Source organism: Amphiprion ocellaris, chromosome 10, assembly GCF_022539595.1.
Source record: "Amphiprion ocellaris isolate individual 3 ecotype Okinawa chromosome 10, ASM2253959v1, whole genome shotgun sequence".
NCBI classification, from domain to species: Eukaryota; Metazoa; Chordata; class Actinopteri; family Pomacentridae; genus Amphiprion; species Amphiprion ocellaris.
Genome location: NC_072775.1, coordinates 13,543,973 through 13,564,523, shown reverse-complemented (window position 1 = coordinate 13,564,523; position 20,551 = coordinate 13,543,973). Strand labels below are relative to the sequence as shown.

Sequence of the window (20,551 nt, the reverse complement as noted above, 5' to 3'; positions counted from 1 at the left end):
CTTATACAAACTGGAGTGAAAACCAAAAAAAATGATGCAGTCAGTTTGAATTGTGTCAGGTCAACAATGCACACGTCTGATTTGGAATCTGTGGATTGAAAGCAACGATTTCAACCTGCAAGAGCCACAATGAGCGTGTGACTGAGAAAGGAGAAGAAAGAGAGAAGCAGCAGTCTCTGCAGATGGATGCTGATTAAATATTGATAGTCAGCCGTGTTGAAGGCTTGATTAGGACATGAGTGAGCCAAGCCTGAGCAGGCCCACACACCTACGCATGCCGTAAGAACTGACAAACACACACAGGTGGAGAACCTTCCTCCACACTCTGAGCAGGTTTTCATTATGCCTCCTGCTGGTCGACCTGCCACTTCCTCCCCTCACTTTTCACTCTCACCTTTGTGCATCCGTCCCCCACTTCCTCCTGTCACGCAGGGATCACACGCTAGAAACAACATGTGCAAATCAGAGTGCAGTGTATACACTCATTATTCTGTTGCACTTTGTCCTTGATGAAATTCGCCAATTAAAGTGATAATCCAACAAAATCCTCAAAGTGTTAGCTATGGATTTCCATACAATTTGAGTTAAAGGATCGCAATTCTTGCAACCTAACATCAATTCTGTGTCTGTTTGTGGACTTAATGAGGTCATGCATGAAAGTTAAGACCGAAGCAGAGTGCTAAACCACCGTTACTTTCAGATTTTCAAACATACTGAGAATACAAATGAACACCAGAGTAGCTGATTATTATGGTTTGAAGTTTTCTTTAACTTTTTGATAGGTTTTATGTGCCAAGTTGCATTTGTCACTGTGACAGGGTTCCTTTCACCTTAAAGAACACAAACTTCAGATGTTTAACCACCACTTTTCAAGCCCCGGAGGTTGAAACTCAAAAGAGAGGTTTTGGATTGGATGTCGAGTATCACTTTAATGTCTAAAAAGTCAAATTTAACTGTAAAATATAGTTTCTCCTCCACATCTTGATGCCGTTTCACTGACTGACTTTGTGTCTGTCCCCTTGAACCGTAACAGCTGCAGCACAACCACAGTAATCTTACAGTTGAAATTATAGGTTTACCCACTCCTTGTGATTCCACTGTTGGTGTACTCCAACAAAACAAAAGACACACTTGTATGAAACATGAAAACATCTTGGGAGTTTCTCTGCGGAAGGTTCACAGTGCAACATGATGTTATACGATACATTCAAGACATAAACAGACCACATTTTAAGTGGAAAGTATTATCCTTTCCTTGAGGGAAATGTGGATTGAGAAAGGAAATGCCTTGGAAATAATCTGTCTTTGTGTGTTAACTTGTTTGTTCTTTGTCTCTCTGTGTTGCAGTTACATTGCTGGACTCCATGTCAGCCTTGGCCGACCTGGGCTGGGAGGCTTATCCTAATGAGGGGGTGAGTATCTGCAGTACAGCACACACACAAACAAACAAAAGCCATCCTGTCTTCATGCTGGAGCTGACACTAAAAGCATAAATCTGATCAGAACTAGCAGGTTGTGTTGACATGCTTTATTTTCAGGGAACAGGCAGGGACCCAGAGTTAGCAGCAGCGCTGGAGTGTGTGTTTTAGAGAGCACTGGGTTCTTCAGCGCTCATTGCTAAATCGGGAGTCTGCAGGGGGAATTTACAAATTATTTCTGCTGTGCTGAAAACGCTGTGCCACTGGAGCTTCCATTTATTACGGGTTGCGATTTTTTGTATTTTTTTGTGGGGATGGAGTGAAGGGACATGGTGGAGGAGTAAATATTCTTATGTAAGAGGAGATGGCGCATTCTTGCTGGCATTATTTGCATGTGTGTGCATGTGTGTCAGGGGGTGAGGAGGGGTGAGGTAGGGGGTAGAAGGTTGCATAACCAGCCTTTTGCAGGTATAGGGACCGAGGGAGTCTGGAGTGCAGCCGCCATGAATCAAAAAATGACACCAGAGAAGTGAGGAGAGGAAGAGGGTGAGAACGTAGAGAGGAAGGACGACAAAAGTGCATTCAATAGAGCGGCTTCTGTATGTCACTGTAGTGCAGGAGCTGTTGAATGGCACTGAATTAATTCTATTTCCTCTTGAGTCACACTCCTCTCTCCTTTCCCTCTCCACTATTCAGCATCAGTGTGTTAAATTGCAGGATGCCACACGCGGTTTCATGGTTGTGTGCAGCAGCGAGGCAGCTCAAGTGAACAGAGCTAAGCAAGGTTGTTTTCTCAAGCAATCAAGGGTATCAAGTTCACTTAATTGAAACGCTCCGATTGTGTGGTCATACTCTGGATGTTTGTGTAGGTTACTTTTTTTCACAGGGGTTCTTATAGAAGAGCAGAACGTATTCCATCTGTGGCTCAGCTGAGAGGTTCAATTTAATTTTGTGCACAAGCTACTTTTATTGAACATATGGTTCAGGTGGCTTCCTCGTGGTCCAGAAGAGCACATGTGTTGCTAGTTTGCCCTCAAAGAAATGTGCTGGCTTGAAGGTAAAGAATATATAATGAGCTCCATCCGTAATATCTTTATTCGTGGACTGTCAACACAGTGTGCATCTGGCATCTCCTCCCTGAGTTTGTACAGAAACTTAGAGGAAATTGGTTCTATGGTCCTCCATGCATCTTCTCTGTCAAATACATACTATAAATAGATCTTTTATAATATCAACTGAGACAGTGTGAAAGTAAAATTGTTTAAAGTGTCCTTACTTTAATGCTCTGGGCCCCAAAACCCACCAGTAGGTTTATATTTTAAATCCCTAAAGTTAGACCATTTATCAGAGCCAAAAACTGTAAAAGCGGAAAGAATTGTCGGATTTTCAGCAATCAATGCAAAGTTCCAAATCTAAGCTTAAAACCGTTACAGTTTATCTAAATCGCTTTTCTCTAGCAATGTAAGTCCAAATCATTTGCAGCAACAAGACTCTGTAAAGCACCTAAAAATTCTGCAATCCATGGTGCAACTGTGAAGCCATTGGTGACTCAGCTGACACTGACAGTCACAAGACATAAATTCAAGGACTTTTCAGTTGACCTGGAGGCTGCGTTTACACAAAACAAAACTCTCCATTATGTAGAGACACCATTTTTTCCAGTCTTGGTAACACCTGTGGGCACTTGAGGAAATTAAAAACATTTGAATTCCAAGTTTTTAAAAAATCTTTGTAAAGTAAATAATGAAAGAAATTTAACTTCATTTTTTCATTTTTTTTTTGAGTTTTTGAAAACTTATAAAACTACTTCTAGTCATGGTTGTAGTGTTTCCACAGAGGTGAAGGACTTTATATTTTAGTGAAAAATGAGCCCAAAGTGAATAAAAATGTGTCAATAGCCAAAAACTGCTTGGAGTTGAAAGGGTTAAACTCGGACACAAACTCTGTCGTTCGCTTTATCTGACCAAGACAATAATTGAATTGGTTAAAGCTAATAAAGACTTCCCATGAATGGTCTTGGCTTCTGGACTAAATGGATTCGTATGTTTGTCATTATGTATGTTTTCGTGGACATGCTTCAGTCTGCTTTGATCACACAGGACCGATCTAAAGCCTTTACTCTGTGGCCTTACACGGAGGACAGACAGGCCCACGCTACTATTGTGAAAATACAATGTATTTGTCACGGAGTTAGCAGAGCTGTTTTGTGATGCTACTCATAGAAGGAAAAATGCTTTTACCTTGTCGCCTTGCCTGAGGAAAACCACCGTGCCAGCATGACTTGAATCTTCACTGTGGCTCGCGGCTCAGCTCGGCCAAGTATCCTAACCTGTGTCAAAAAACAGCAGTAGACGATTATTCTGGATGCAGGATGCTGTCTGGTTTTGTGAGGCGAAATGATTGTTGCCAAAAGAGAACGTGCTACTACTTGACATTCCTGGATAGACAACACTTTTTTTGTATCATGATTAAAGAAAAGTCTTGTAAATGTGTCCGTTTTTGTACCATGAAATAATCCAGGACATTTCTATTAAAGCTCACCAGGTGGCATAGAGCATAAAAAGCAATATAGAGACTAGCAGAGGCTGCCAATCCAGTTGGCAACAGCTCTGTTAACTGTGATTATCCATATGTATCAGAATTAATGTGGTAGTGTAGTAATTTATCAATGCTTTGTCGATGTAATGTGAAGGAGGAGAAGTGGGGTAGAGGGTGATACGAGAGTGATATACTGTGAGAGGAAAGGTGCCAGGGCTGTGAGAAGATCTTATATTTCATATCGAAGGATTATCTAGTTGACCTTCCAACTTTAAACCTGAGGATTACTCTGACTGAGAGGCAATTCCCACCAATATGAGACCACTGTCTACCAGAATTAGTCCAAAATGACACTTGACCCCCACAGGTCAGCCTTAATCCAAGCCGTGCAGGGCCGGATGTGGCAGAGACTGAGTGGAGCGACCCACTTCTGTCACCATACAGGGGTGTTCCTCGAGAGGGACACAAAACAGATCTGTCTTAATGATGTTTGAAAATGGGAGGCCCCGCAGCCTCTGAACTCCCCCAGAGGCTCCACAGCACTCACTACCTTCCTCCCCTCCACCATCTTTTCCCATCTTCCATCTCTGGTTCTCCCCTACCTTCTCCTTCTCTATCCCTCCATCACTAAGCCAGAGCTTGTTTCAGAATTTGGAGGCCAATTATGTCCCCGTAGGTGTACCCATCAGATGATTGCAGAAGGAGGGATATTATGTTAAGCTGGTGAATGGTTGAACTTAAGCCCCAATCCGACGTCTCTGCTTCACTTCAAAGCAATCAAGCAGGCTCCGTGCTGATTGGCCAAGGTGATTGAGGGTTCAGGGAGAAGGGTTCCTTTCTGAATGTTAATTAGTGCTCAGACTGAACCAACACAGCCCTGGCAACAGTTACAGCTGTGTGTGCGTGCATGTTTGTGCACGTGTGTGTTGAACAAGAAACTCTTGAGCCTATCCAAACATTCTCCTCGTCGTAATTTCAGTAGGCTTTCTCTCAAGCGACTGCCGTATCATTAGCAGATATGGAGGAAAGCAGGTTGTTTTCATGTTCTTAAACACACCTGTGCTTTGCAGCAGGCAAAAGTGACAATGAACAGACTCGCCAACTGGGGAAATAAGTCACTCACCAGGAAGTGGCAGTAATCCAGCCACTCCAAACTTTGCCTACAAAGAAATAAACAAAGACATCATAAAGCCCTCTTTATCCCTCAATGACTATTCCCATAAATGCTTTAATCACCACTCCCTGGGGACTTAGCTTTGTGTGTTTGTGTGGGTGGGTGTGTGCGACCGTCCTGTGATGTCCGACTGGTCTCGGCTCTGCACAGATGGGTCTATTTAGCTGCCAGGCGTGCCTGTAATTTACCAACATTCATTCCCCCTCTCTCCGCTTCTCTCTCCCTTTCTCCCTCAGTCTTGGGTTTTGTTCTTTTAATTGAATTGAGTGAAGCTGATCACAATGACTCTCAGTTGCTGTGTGTGTACATTGTCGAACAAGGCTCCAGTGATACATCCTTTATACTGTATGTAATCTTCCAATGCTAAACTGTCTGTCAGGGACGTTTGTGTCAGCTGCCTGCAGCAGCTTAAACAATCTTCTGCCTCCCTCTTCTTTGTCTCCTGTTTATTCCTGCTTCTTTCTCTCAGTTTCTTTGTTGAAGGACTGTTGGGTCGGGATCAAGAAAGAGCTGGTTTTGTTCGAGCTCCAACTCATACACAGTAGACGAGGCTGTGGAGATTAAAAGCATCTGAGTGTGCGGGAGAGCTGGAGAGTGTGCGCAAGTCTATGTGAGAATGTGTGTTTTTATGTGGATCTGTTTTAGTGCTCAGGACTTAGAGGTGAAATGCGTCAAGCTTTTGCCGGGTTGTTGGGCTGTCACATCAGATTAACCTCAAGAATTCAACCTTAGCTTGGACTCGGCTTGTCTGAAAGTTTCTCTTTGCATTTTTACTGCTTTCTTCATTCTTACTGACCTGTTTTTTTCGTTCTCTCTTTGCATTTTGGGACACTTTAAAGTTGGCTGGTAGTTACTTTGGTGGGTCAGTTCATGCAGGTGTAAACACGTGTGTATCCTGTGTGCTCACACCATGCACCTACTGTATGCATTATGTGTTTACATGGTTGGGAAAGTGTAAGAGGATATGTGCTCATCAGTCTGGAGCTCAAAGCTTCAGTCTGAAGATGATGACAGGAGCTAAGAACAAAGATGGTGGTCTTCTCATCCCTCGCCACAAACTAGAACTCACCCAGTTTGTGTGTGCATGGATTTTGGTGTGTGTGTCCCAGAAAATCCAGTTAGCTTCCTCTTGAACGGATCAGATATCTTGAGACACTGAAACCACACTGGTTTATTTTCCTTCTCTTTAAGGAATAGAAATGTTCTTTCTCCTTGTGTGTGTGTGTGTGTGTGTGTTAATGGTATATTCATGTGTGTACGCCTGTCTATGTGTGTGTGTGTAGATAGAAATGTTTTCCTGCTCATGCGAGAAGTGTTCTCAATTACAGCCTTAGTCAGAAGTGGAAACAGATGGTAGCAGATGACGGGATACAAAGTAGCTCTGTCCTACCTACTCGTTCTCTCTCTCTCTTTCTCCATCCTTCTCTCGGTGACTCTCTCTCTCTCATGCACACACTTCTACCTCTTAAGTGCTAAATCACGCATTCATTTTAGAAAAACATGCACATGTGCAGCACGGACAAAGACAGTCCTTCAGTCATCTTGACACAGATCATCACTCATATTCACTGAGACATGAAAACACAACACGCAGGCTTAGTGTTGGTTTGCACTAAACCACAGTTCACTGAACTCGGGCCCAGTTTCCCCAAAGCCAATCTTTGAACTAAGATCTTCTTTGTCCATTGCCTAATGCTGAAATAAGATGATCTTACAGCTGAGCGTTGCTGTTCTCATGTTGGCCCTGAGCTGCTGAACATCACTCCACTTCAGCTTCACATCCACTCTGTCTTTGATTTGAAATTTATGTTCAAGATTTCCCCTACAAAGCAAATGTTTCTCTACAGCTCACACCCCTTCTATTTCCCTTTCTCCGTCTCCTCATCACTCATCCATTTACTCTCCCATACATTCCCGTCTTCATTTCTCTTTCCCCTCTTATTTATTACTTTTTTCACACCTCTTTGTTTTATTAGCGATTTTCTTCCCTCCTTTGCTTTACGTTCTCCTTCCACTCACCCTCTCAGCTTCCCCTCTGCTTTCTACCATCTTCCTTCCTTTCATCCCAGTTCTTGCTCTTATCTAAAAATGTTTAGTGTCCTTATTTGAACCCTCTGAGCCCCAAAACCCACTTTATTACGGTGTTCTCATGTAAAAGTTTGCAAAAAATAAACCATTTGTAGTAACCTGATTCTGTAAAATAAATAATTCTGCTATTCTTGGTGCAACTGTGAAGCCAATAGTGACTCAGCTGCAACTGACAGTCAGGAGATATAAATTCAAGGCCTTTTCCATTGAACAAGGATGAACTGCAGATTGTGTTTACACAAAGCAGAGAAGACACAAGCATGGAAACAAATTAAAAATGTGTGTAGTAAAATATCTACAGTAGGTGGAGCCACCATTTTTTCCCAGTCTTGGTAATACCTATGAGACATAGTGGGGAAAAAAATACACATTAAGTCCAATTTAATTTCAATCTTTATAAAGTAAATAATGAAAGAAATTTTACTTTATTTTTTTTTCTTTTATAATGATTTTTTGCATTATAACAAAATAAATTCTTCAGTTCTCTCTACTTCTAGTCATGGTTGTGCTGTTTCCATAGAGCTGTTAGACTTTGTATTTCAGTAAAATAAAAGGAGACCACAGTGCATGAAAATGTAAAAATAGCAAAAAATGCCCAAAAAGTGCTTAGGATTCAGAGGGTTAAGGTGGTACACAAACTCTATCAGCTGCTTTGTCTGACCAAGGAAGTAATATAGTTGGTTCTTCCATCGCTTCATCCTGGTTTTTGCTTTCTATAAAAAATGACATTGAATAAAAACGGAATCTGCCTCTATAGCTTTATATGTGAGACAACAAGGTAACGTATTGCATTGCATTTGTCATCCTCAGTGGGAGGAGATCAGTGTGATGGATGAGAGGAACACCCCGATGAGGACCTATCAGGTGTGTAACGTCATGGAAGCCAATCAAAACAACTGGCTGAGGACGCGCCACATCAGCCGGGAAGGAGCTCAGCGCGTCTACATTGAGATCAAGTTCACCCTGAGAGACTGTAACAGCCTGCCCGGCGTTCCTGGCACCTGCAAAGAGGTCTGCATCATCATATATACTGTTAATCACACACAGGCAAGCTTTTGAACTCATAAGCAGCATGGGGCCTTAGTGGTTAGATAACAAATACCCTTGCAACTGGTGTGTGTGTGTGTGTGTGTGTGTGTGTGTGTGTGTGTGTGTGTGTGTGTGTGTGTGTGTGTGTGTGTGTGTGTGTGTGTGTGTGTGTGTGTGTGTGTGTGTGTGTGTGTGTGTGTGTGTGTGTGTGTGTGTGTGTGTGTGTGTGTGTGTGTTAAAGCCCTCCTGTTGCATTTGTGCTGCTTGTTTGTTCCTCATGGTGAGCAAAACATTGAATTTTCGCCTCATGGGTGCAGTTGTGTAGCCTTCTGCACTTTGAAATCTTTTTGGAATGACGCAAGTAAAAAAACATGCTCCTTTCTTTTGGAGATCAATAGCACCGCAGTAAGTTAGATTTGAAACATGGTGGAAGTTGAAATAGTTTGGAGCGCGGGGTTTATTGCAGGAAAATCATTTCTGCAATCTAACTGAATATCCTCTGACTACGCAGCACTCTTAGACTTTGAAATACAACAAGTTAACTAGAAATGCAATCAGTATTTTCTTTCACTTTTTAAGTTGCAGTTTTAGATAGAGACATATTGAATTTCTAATGAAAATGTCAGATTAATTGGAACACAAAGTAGGACATTTACAAACTGAGACAAATTGTTCCCACAGCACATGTAATGGTAATTTATTGTGTTGTGAACTGCAAGAAACCAGTTTACACCAGTAAATGAACATTAAATAAGTAATAAGGAAAGATTTGTGTCCCCACATTTTTGTAGAATATTAGATTAGACAATGGCAGCATTCTGCATGTTTTGCTGTTTTCAGATGTCAACATATTTAGCAACATCAGGCCTGTCTAAAGCTAGTAGGTATTGTTTGGAATATTATTATAGCTTGCATGAAATCAGAGCTTCTTTTGAACATTCTAATCCATTTTACCGCAGGGCAGGCAAAAGACCATTTTAATTATCCGTTTTATTATTTTATTATCCTGCCTTTTTTAATACACGCACAGCACAAACACACACAGACTGAAGCTCACTTTGATGGATTATGAATAGATGAAAAGACAAGAGGCAGGAAAAGAATGACATGAGAGGATAGCTGCAAAATGAAACAAACGATCCTCTCGAGGCTTTTGTGTCTCCTCATATATTTTACCATCTGATATATTTTTTTACTGTCCCCCATTCTCTTATATCAGCCTGATAACGCTGCTCCTCTGTGCTCATTTCTCTCTACTACACCCTGTTTGCTCTCATTACATCTGCAGACTGACTAGTGGACTTAATGTGACACAATGTAGAGCTGCACTTTCACGAAACTGCAGACAGTGTTGCTGACTGGTCATCCAGACAGATGGACTGAGATTTGAAGAGAAGCAGCTACAGAGCAGTGGAGGCCTTGTTAACATTCCCATCGGATGGGCCCTCTTATATCTGTTTTGTTAACTGTGCATTGTTCTGTTTTGTCTGATAACTTGCATTTTTACAGCCTGAAAACTAATGGACGCTGTTTGTTTTGCAGACATTCAACATGTACTACTATGAATCCAACAATGCCAATCTGTGGTTCATCAAAGAGAGCCAGTATGTGAAGATTGACACTATTGCTGCAGATGAAAGTTTTACACAGGTATGAACACTCACAATCACACACAAGCACTTAAAATATACAGTACACAACAGAAGTGTGTACCCTACTGTGCAAAATCACTTAAATAAAAATCGAAGAGATGGGTATTTTCTCGTGTAACATTAAAAACCACCAATTTATGTTACTATATTAAAAGAACAGGTCCCACAGTCTCAACTCAGTGCAGCAAAAGTCAGAGATTAAAATCTTTTTGTTGATCTTTATTTTTGGAGGATACAGATTTTGTAGAGAGCGGCTGACATTCTTCAGAGACTGTTATTTTGAGCTGCTCTTTGCTGGAGGGGTTGCGTTGCTTTACCTTTCTTTTTAAAATACTACAAAGGTGTTAGATTAGATTCAAGTCAGGCGACAGACCTGGTCAGGTCATGGTTTTCACTTTTTTCTTCCTGAGAAACTCTTGAGTAAAGCCTATTCTGCCAGGCTTTTACAGACTGGGAGTCATCTTGTCAGCCAGTATTTTCGTATATCCACTGGTATTCATGGAACCATCTATAAATGTCAAACCCCCAACACCTTTTGCACTCATGCAGCCCTATTTTATCTCACTCCCACCTCTGTGCTTCGTTATCAGGAATTTGCATTCACTGTGGTAGTCCTGGCCTGGTTTATCTTGGTCTCATCTGAACAAAGAATGTGCTCCCATTATTGATCAGGCTTCCTTTTATTCATTTATTTCAGTTTAGTGATGACAAGCAAGTAAGGGTATTCTCTTGGATGCCATTTATAGAGGTTCACAGTATGTACTATCCTTCACACTGTCTGAGCTGTCACAGAAACTCAAGTTTTAACTGATAACTTCTGTGCCAAGTCTGAAGCACGTTTGTTTTTCACAGCTAGATTGTGAAAGTAGTGCACGTTTAGAAGGATGGCCACTGTAGCTCTGATTACTGTTACTATGGTTTGTTCTATACCTCCTGATTATTGCTATAACTGTGTTTATCCTTATTTTTAGTTTTCACATTTTTTTTCTGCATTCTTTTCAAATATTGTAAAGTCACACAATAGGATTTTTTTATTCTTTTGGCTTTTTTTCATGTGGAGTCATGCTGGAGAAATGCAAATAGACATAGCCTGTAGTTACAAAACTGAAAGTTCTTGTCTTCATATCACAGCTGTACTCAATGTTGTTTCAGTGATTGCAGGTTTACTAACTTATGTGTCAGTGATCACAAGTGTTTCCACTTTTGCTGCACTGAGTCTCTACTTTAGAGGCTATCTTAAGTATATGTTTTTGATTACGCATGAGATGAAATATTTTATTTGTCAGCTTAGAAATGATGCAATTATTGAGAGGTGATTCAATTTGAAGGCTTTGACATTTAGTTGATTTTGCACAGAGGTGCACTTATTTCTGCTGGATACTGTGTATGTACATACATTGTTAAACATTCACATATGTGTGTTGTGTAAGCACGAACAACACAAAATAGGGTAATGCAAAATACACAATAATGCAACAAGTTAATAATAAAGGATCCCAAATTACCCTTTAAGTATCACTGAACTGAATGTGATCAAGCTTTGATCATAAAACTATTTTTATTTGATTTCAATCAATATTCTGCATCCTACTTCTTTACAAGGACTGAAGCAATGGTTCGAAGTGTTTCCCCATGCAGCTGTATACTGACTTTCTCATACTTTTTATATAAAGAGATTTTTTACTGGTCTTACCACTAAGCTCCATCTGTTTGTATGTGGTCTTATGATTGTCTTAAAAGTGGCATTCCAAAATTACATCACTTCCTACCAACTAAATTAAATCTGGGTTTGAATGTGGATTATATTTTAAATTAGTTTATTCTATTTTCTTGCCAAATTGTCAGGACAGTGTTATTTTTGTCTTGGAAATGCCGTTTCCTTTCAGGTAGATCAGATTAAGTTTGAATGTTCTGATTAAATGAACTAAGACATATAAAATATGTCATTTCCACAGGTGGATGTTGGTGATCGTGTGATGAAGCTGAACACGGAGGTGCGGGACATCAGTAACCTGAGTAAAAAAGGTTTCTACCTGGCCTTCCAGGACCTGGGTGCCTGCATCGCTCTGGTTTCAGTTAGGGTCTTCTACAAGAAGTGTCCGCTCACTGTGCTTAACTTGGCCCAGTTCCCCGACACAATAACGGGTGGAGACACGGCGCTGGTCGAGGTCCATGGTGTGTGTGTGAATGCCTCCGAGGAGTTTGAAGCTCCCAAGATGTACTGCAGTGCAGACGGAGGCTGGCTGGTTCCCATCGGGAGGTGTGTGTGCAAACCGGGCTTCGAGGAAAACAAGGACGTCTGCCAACGTGAGTGGGGGGGTGGGGGTCTGGAGGCATGTGTGGGCTGGAGTTGTAAGTGTGTGTGAGGGTGACAGACAGACAGACAGACAGACAGACAGACAGAGAAGGACGAATGAGGAGAGTAAGAAGTGTGTGTGGTGCAGTCATGTTTTAAAGCTTGTGTGTATTGAAATAAGCATTGATGCCTTCTGAAATGAAAAAAAAATGTCTCAAAGTATGTGAGAACTCTCAACAAGAGAAAAGGAAGGAGCATATACAGACAAAAAAGGCCGAATTATGTCCACTGCTCTATACAACATGAATATACCTTGGAGTAAAGAGTGAATATCTAAATATATAATGTGTGTGTGTATGTATATGTGCATGTGTGTCTTTCTGGAAGTGTTCGCAGAGACATTTTGGTCAATTTTGCTGTGAAACTGAGGATAAAATGATGATGACTGTGTATTTACGGTAGGTCATGGATGGACTTTGTGTGTATGCACGCGTGTCATCACTCCCAACACTGCAAGGACAGCTTTTTCATAGGGAAGGGTATGAGTTGCTTTAGGGCATCTCCTCTTTTTATTTTTTTGTCTGAATATCTCATGTTCCCTTGTGCGTAGAGCAGAGCAGTGTGAGAAAGTGCTTATTGATGTGTGTTGCGTTGTAGGAGGAGAGGAAAAGGTATGCCTTAGGAAGCAGATTATTGAGTTGTAAAACTCCCCAGATGGTGTGTGTGTGCAGTATGTGTGCATTTGTATGTGTACTATGCATGCATGCACCTGGGTGAGCGAGCTGTATTAGGCTCACGCTGTCACCTGTCCCTACGGGCTCGCTTCCTCCCCGAAAAGAAAATGGAATCACAGATATTCATCGCCGCAGACTTGAAATCGGTGCACATAATGCAATTTCAGTTCTTTTGGAGAATCAGCAGCCAAGATGCCCAGAAAACTTGGCAGTTGGGCCTTGGAGACAAGGGAATAAGAACAAGCTGTACTCTGCAGTTTGCAGACTGGTAATGTGCACAGATTGTGGCAGAACTCTGGCTGCATCTCAATCATGAAACACAGACTGTTGAGCTATACGTCTGTCTTGCAAACTGACAAGCTGTGGTTACTTGACAGGTGATCTCACTGACAGGTTTTCAAATGATTGCGCTGCCTACACTGCGCAGGATGCATTCTTTGTAGTAAAACTTTATTTAAAGTCGGTCTGACGCAGCAGAGCGGCTGACCTCAGTGATCTCTATGACCTCATCAGTCTGCTCCCTGAGTCTTATCACTCCAGAGAGAATAAACAGAGCAATGCAAGAGCGTTTAACAAGCTGGCTTTAACTCAGTAACAGTATGCATGTGTGTGTGTGTGTGTGTGTGTGTGTGTGTGTGTGTGTGTGTGTGTGTGTGTGTGTCTGCTTGTGCTACAGTCATGTGCAGAGGTAATGATGGAGTTTTACTGACAGTCTGAGGTCAGAGGTCAGGAAATATATGTGTCCCTTGTCTAATAAGTCATGGTCACTACCTGCTGCAGACATGAAGGCAAAACAGGTGTCCAGTGTCTTTAACACAGTAAGGAAGGTTTCCAGTTCATCTGAAGATGTATTTTGTGGTGTAGTAATTATTATGGAAGCAATCAAAAACATTTTTTAATAGAATTGAATTCCTTTGTGGTGAACTGAAGCCTCCCTGCTGCAGGGATGTCTGCACCACCTACTCAGCATTAGGGAAAACATTTTTGTGGGATCTTGGAAAGGATTTGCATAGCAATGAAATTTCCTTCTCATACAGCAGGAGAATTTGCTGTCCCACGTATGACAGCCAAACATATCTCATGTTTGTTTGCTGCCTGCGAAATAAAGCCAGATTTACACTCTGGAAAACTGGCTTTCTTTTGTTTAAAATGACTTTAGTGCTTGTGCTGTTTTTGCCTCTATTTTGATATTGTTTCCCCCTCCTTTGTAAGAATTCACTTAGCCGGCTAATGCACCAAATCCGTAATCAGCTTCATTTTAACAGGCAGATTCATGAAAAACATGAGAGGACACAGAGAAGTACAACAACACAGTGCGTTGCGCTTTAATGTGTCCCTGAGAGAACAAGGGCCAGGCTTTTAAAGAGTCCTCTTAGCGCTCGGCATCAGCTCCAAACAAAAGGTTCCTGCCCTGACACAGTCTGAGGTCTTCCATAGGGAAAACGCACTCCGCTAATGCATTTAAATCATCCTCTCTCGCTCGCTGTCACACAAAGAGATGAAGGGGTGAGGTGGGTGAGGGAGAGAGAGCTACAGAAAGGACTGGAGGGGAATTTGTAATTGTCATCATTGTGCAGGTGAGCAAGTCATTTAATGGACGCCTTAGATTCACTTCCTCTTGTTCTTTTTCTGTTGTGCTTGTTGTTTTTTTGGCCATTTAGCTGCTCGCTGTTGTCTTCTAATGCTCTATGTGAATCTTTTCCTGCTCTTTGGGCCTCTCATTCCTCTTCTTTTTGTTTCTGTGTCACTCTCCCTCTCTCCTCTGCCTCCCATTCTCTCTGTGTCTCTCTCCCTCGGTGTGAAGCGCTAATGGAATCATTACTAGTCTCTCTGTGTTAGACAAACACCAGACACCTCCAATTACAGCCTTTTTTTCACAATCTCTGCCTCTTTCCCCTCCCCTCTGCTATTTTCTAACCTTGCTCTGGTGTCTGCTTCTATAATGGGACTGTTCTCCACCTCTCGCACTCTACCAGCCACCCATTTTGCTCCTCACCCATTTCTGCTGGTATTGTCTTCCTTTTCACTATTTTTCCTTCTGTCTCCCTTCTCCTCCTCCTGGCAGCCCTTATCTCCTCTGTCTGCACTCGTTAAACATTTATAGATCATGGGTTCATCTTTCTCCTTTTCCCTCTTCCAACTCAGTGCTTCTTATTTCCTGAAGGATGCCTGTTTAAATGTGCATGTATGTTTTCATGTTGTTATTGGTGGACACTCACTAGATTAAATCTGGTCAGTTATTTTGTGGCAAAGGGGGAAGATGCTTAGAGAGACTGAGGGACACTTTTCTTCTAGTATAAACAGAGCAACTATCAAGAGACTGTGAAATGAGACACAATCAGATTTATGGGAAATGAGTAAGTGAGTAACTTAAACACAAACACACTTCTAGGTTGAGACGGAAACTGTTGTCTAATGTGACGATTGTGATATATTAGTTCTTCGTATTGAAATCTTATTAAAGGAACAAATCAAATAAAATTCTTTAAAAAAGAGGCCATAAATCTATAATCTTATATGCTCAAAGAGTTCCTAATAATTTGCTAGAACATTTTGTGGAAGAAAATTGTACTTTAAGATTATTTATTGGGAAAAGACCCTGCTCTTACAAAGCTGACACTGTAAGTAGCACTTCTTTAACTTGTGTTTTGAATAAAGAACAAAGAAATATCCACAAACATTACATAAACTAGCAGGTATTTGTTTGTTAGGCAGATTAAGGCTCATTTGTTTCCTCAGTGATTTTAGGATGCAGCTGAACATGTATGTGGGATTCAGTCAAAACAAACTACTTTATTACCTTTTCATTGGATCAATTCTTTATTGGTTTCGGTCTTTCTATGGATTTATTTCTGTAAAATGAATAATACAGAATGTCAGTGTTTAACCCATGTTTTCTTTTATTCGCCTCGATGTTATTCTGTCACTTTAGTTTTTTTCTTTTCGTGTACTGAGCCATGCACTAAACACACTGTTGCTCCAATGACCATGACTGCTCTGCTCAGTCCCATGAAATCATACTCATCGGCCTTGTCACCAGTGCAGTTGCATAATCTCTCTCTCTCTTATACAAACACATACTCTCTCTCCCCTCCTCTGTGTCTCTCTGTCACTTTGCACACCCTTGTCACTTCTCCTCCATCTCCCTCTCCCCCATGCTGAGGCTTCTGTCTATGCAGCCGAAGCCCCCCGCCTCGCTCCTTCCCTTGATTTCTTTACTCTCTGTGTCTTTGTCTCTTGTGTATTCTGTTCCTGTTTGCCCTCTCTGTTTCTGTCTGCCACTGTTTCCTCTAACCCCTCCATTTCCACCTCGTACTCCCCTCGCTCTCTGCTGCTGTCTGCGTCTCTCACAGCTGGTAGGGAATGTAGTGAATACTCCTCTCAAACCTCTCCTGCTTTAAGCCCTAGGGGTACATGCTGAAGGGCAGAAGTGTGTGTGTGGGTGTATGTGTGGCTATGACTGGGTGTGTGTTTGTGTGTTCTGTCCTTCTCTGTGTGTCTGACAGCACCAATTACTGCCTCAGATGCCTGAGAGATGGAGGAGACCGAGTGAAGAAGGACAGACACCTGTCACCTCAACACAAATTCTCTTGCTCTCATCTCCTCTCTCCTTCTGAGCGGGCAGAAGTAATATGGGTCAGCATGACATGTCTGCCTGTCTACCTGCTGGCTATACCTTCCTAATGGTCTGCTTCTTCTTCTTTTCTTCTTATTCATTTGTCTGTTTGACGCTGCCAACATGAAGCGAGAACTTAGTTTACAAGAGGAACTTTTCAAAGTCACACCACACTCATACTGATTCCACTTAGCTCTCCTGCTGTTCTTTTCACTTCTCAAATTGGGTCGAAACCAAAGTGTGAATCACTGAGGAACAAGTCTAGTGTGCATCTGATCCGGTGTGAATTGTCCGATCAGCTATGAGCTCATTCGCAACACTGAGAACAATAGATTTCAACTCTTAACTTTTGCAGGCTGCTACGTGACTTAAAGTAATACTTGATAGAATAAAGTAGATGAGCATTTTCAGAAACATGTTTGGTTTTTTTTGCTCTTTCTGACATCAATCTCACTTCTCTGTTCTTATCCTGTGACCCCCAGTCAGTTTTTCTACTGCAATATAAAGTCATGAACCTCTATGGAAACAGCACAGCCATGGCTAGTTGTCAGAAATGTCATTTGTGCAGTATGAAAAAGTTGCATTGCCATAAATCACAAAAAAAAAAAAATTGAAAGCAAAAGTTGGATGTCTTTGATTCAGCTGAAAAATCCTGGATTTTTGAGATCTGACTGTTGGTAGCAGCTGAGTAACTAATAGCTTAATGGTTGTGCCTATAACTGCAGATTTGTTTTGTTTGCAAACGCTTCATTTTTGGCAAAATTTGAAATGAAACATGCAGAATGAAGTGAAATGACTGAACAGCATGTTCCAGATAAGTGTAAGGACTCTCTAAAAACTGAAAATGTGATGATTCTTTCTGTTTTCACAGTTTCTGGTTGTGATAATTGGTGTAATTTTGGCAATTTTTCAATATAATAAGTCGTTCAGAGGGTTAAAATCATAGTTTAACATTTGAAAGATCTGTTTTGGTAAAGCCATTTTTGGAATATATTTTAATAGTTTTCCATATAAATGAAAAAGGCAAACAGCCCACGACTGCTTTACTTAACTTGGCATAAGAACTAGAAACCATTCAAAGATAATGAAATCCACCTACGCGCACCACTAAAAGTTCACTAATTACCATGCTGTGTCTCAAAATCTGCACACAAATCAACAGTAAAAACATGTCACACACTATTTCTGGTCTGGGCACAGTAACTTTCTCATATGCGGCTGCCAGATTTGGTATCATTAAGCTCAAAGATCAAAACTAAAATCTGTGCTGGGGCAACTGTCAACAAAAGATGCAGCACAGAAGTACTAGCAAGGAAACATCAACTTTTGTTATCCATGAAAGAGCTGCCAATGTTGAATTTGTCCTTTAAGGCATAGAGATGTACAGAAACCAGAGAAACAGCACACCACAAGCAGCAGTCAAAGGCCTCCAGCTCAGCTGTTCAGTCAATCAGACGTGGCACTGACCACAGCCCAGCAGGAAATAAATTAAAAAGCCTTTGTTCTCGGCAAGAAACCTTGCATTCGCGACAGAAAAATAGTGCAACTTGTGCTGTAAGGGTTCCATAAAGATATGCTCTCAATTGCATTTAACGAAAAGAAACACTTGAGTCGTGCATAAGCACTCATAAGACCGGATGACATGCATAGACATGCACACAAAAGAATTTTAAACTTTATATCTCATAAGAGGATTGTTGTATCTCTTCATAATGAAAGGTCTGGGCAGACGTAGGAAAAGGATAATCTTCACACCTATGTGAGATCTTTGTGTTTGCACTGAAAGCTCAGTGGACTTTGTTTGCGTCTATCCTTAACAACAGAAGTGTGTGTGTTGTGGACAGTGGAGGCAGTGGGTAAAGTGAGCATTTTTATGTTGATCAGATACAGACTTTTGAAGGTCAAGGCCTCCCTCCTGTAGTATGTTCTTCCTCCCTCTCCCACACAAACGTTTTCTCATTTCTTTGCTCCTCTCGAGGTGGCAGCTCGGGGAGCTTGACAGCTCAAAGGTGTGGGTAGCAAGGTGGTGGGTGGCTAACAGAAGGATTTAGGCAGCTAGTCCAGAGATTTTTGTGTAAATACAGTTCATGCAATTTGTGAAAGGATGTGTGTGTGTGTGTGTGTGCACTGCTGCAGGCATTAGGGCATTAAGCTGCTGAAGTGTCAGGCAGCAGGGTGTTATTACAAGCCAGATGTTCTTAAAGGACAAACGGATATATGGGCCAAGTAAAGGCCAATCATCTGTCCTTTTACCTGTCTGTGCGAGTGTTTGTCTTCTTGCTGCTCTGTCTGACTTCACTTTTCATTTATTTGGGTAATGACAGCCACCTTTTACTTCATTTCTCTTTTATTCTCCTTTATCTGCTCTCTCACATGTTCGTCCTAAACTCCATCCCCTTTTCCCTGTCCCTCTTTCTCATCTCCTCTCTTTTGTGTTGGAATAAATGACACAAAATCACAAAGGCTTAGGCTCTCGCTATATCCTCTATACCACGTAGTCCCCGTCTACATACCCACACAGCACTGACCCAGATTATGTCTATTCACACAGAGTCTCCACGCACAGTTCCTCTCTTGCCATGGCCGATCATCGTCGACACACAAGCTGAGTTGCCAAAAGCCACCTTAGCACCAAGATGGTGTTTGCACCAAGGAGGTGTTAGACACAACAAAACCTGAGGACATAAAGGTGACTTTGGAGTGACAGGACCTTGTGTGGCTCGGCTGAGTCTGGTGCAGTGGGTTGAGCTGTGTGAACAAACCCTAAGAGAACAGAGGGAAAGCAGGCCAAGGACTGAGAAACTGTTAATGCATGTTTCAACTCCTCACATCCTTATATAGCACTATTCCTCACAGACAGAGGCGGTGAGAGAGGAGAGAGGTGTAGAGGGGAGAGCGTGTCTCCTTTGGGTACAGTTCCCATTAATTGGCCGTGTTCCATATGCATTTGAGTTCCAGTTAGGGATAAACATGTGCGCTCTCATGGGAAAGTTCATAATCTTCACATTTCCATAGGGTTGAATTCTCTCCATTTAAAATCTTAAAGTTTCAAAAGAGGTAGAACAGAGGAGCTGTGCAGGCAGCCAGTGGGTCTGCAGAACAGGAAACATGGCAACAGGAAGGCAGCCATTGACCCCTTCCCCTTATCCCCTCCCCTTCTCTCTTTCTAGTTTATGGATGGCTTCCAGATGTACGATCAGCCTGTCAGGCTGATTGGGCTGCTGCTGCATAGGCATTATTGCTCAGCGCCGACGTACAGATGTAGTCGTGGTTGAAATCCAATTTGTTGCTGCTCTTGTATGTATTACAGCTGCGCTATTGTACTGGAACCAAAAGGAACCATTCACAAAATTCAAAATGACTTTTCAATCTGTGGTGTGAGCCAGAACAAAGACCAAAGTTACACAGAACCCTGTTGAGAGATGTGACAGATTCTGATTCATTTTTAATCATCTCTGTTTAGACCAGCTGCTGTGGTATTAAAAGCTATAGATGGAAAATATCAGCAGTGCCTGTAGGCTCGAACGACGCCTCGCATCAGGAGCAAAACATGTTTACTTGTGAGCATGTGTGTGTGAGTTGCATTTTGGCCCGCTGGTTTGGCCTGCTAATCAACATGGTCAGCTGCCAGTTGAGTGGCAGTTATGGTACTTAAAAACCCTTAACATCTGATCGACACAGTTAGCGGCAGAAATCACTGAGTCAAATATCACAGATCTGCACAGATTTTTTACATTCTGTATCTGTCCTCTGAAGGCAAACATCAATAAATCTTATCAGTAATCATAGCAGACAAGATGCTCCTTGTAACTCTAGACCTTGCCTGATACTAATGTTTCAAAGCTTTCTAAGTGATCTGTACTTGACAGCATGACACACCTACACAGACAACAACAATTGCTAATAGCTAAATCATGATATTTTTAATGATGTCAATTTGCCAAAAACTAATTTTTTATAAGGGGTTTTAAGGTGGTAACGGGGAAGATCTGAATAGCTTAAAAAA

The 20,551-nt window shown here is 41.7% G+C and overlaps 1 protein-coding gene across 2 annotated transcripts in view; it reads left to right on the top strand.

Annotated features, from left to right (window-relative positions):
- Nucleotides 1-20,551, top strand: part of epha4b (eph receptor A4b) — a 94,673-nt gene that overhangs the window by 15,632 nt on the left and 58,490 nt on the right. For both annotated transcript variants that reach the window (XM_035946117.2, XM_023265604.3), the window contains exons 2-5: nt 1,348-1,412; nt 8,029-8,229; nt 9,790-9,897; nt 11,855-12,206. In XM_035946117.2, the coding sequence (XP_035802010.1) occupies nt 1,348-1,412; nt 8,029-8,229; nt 9,790-9,897; nt 11,855-12,206 (726 nt within the window). The remainder of the gene's footprint in view (nt 1-1,347; nt 1,413-8,028; nt 8,230-9,789; nt 9,898-11,854; nt 12,207-20,551) is intronic.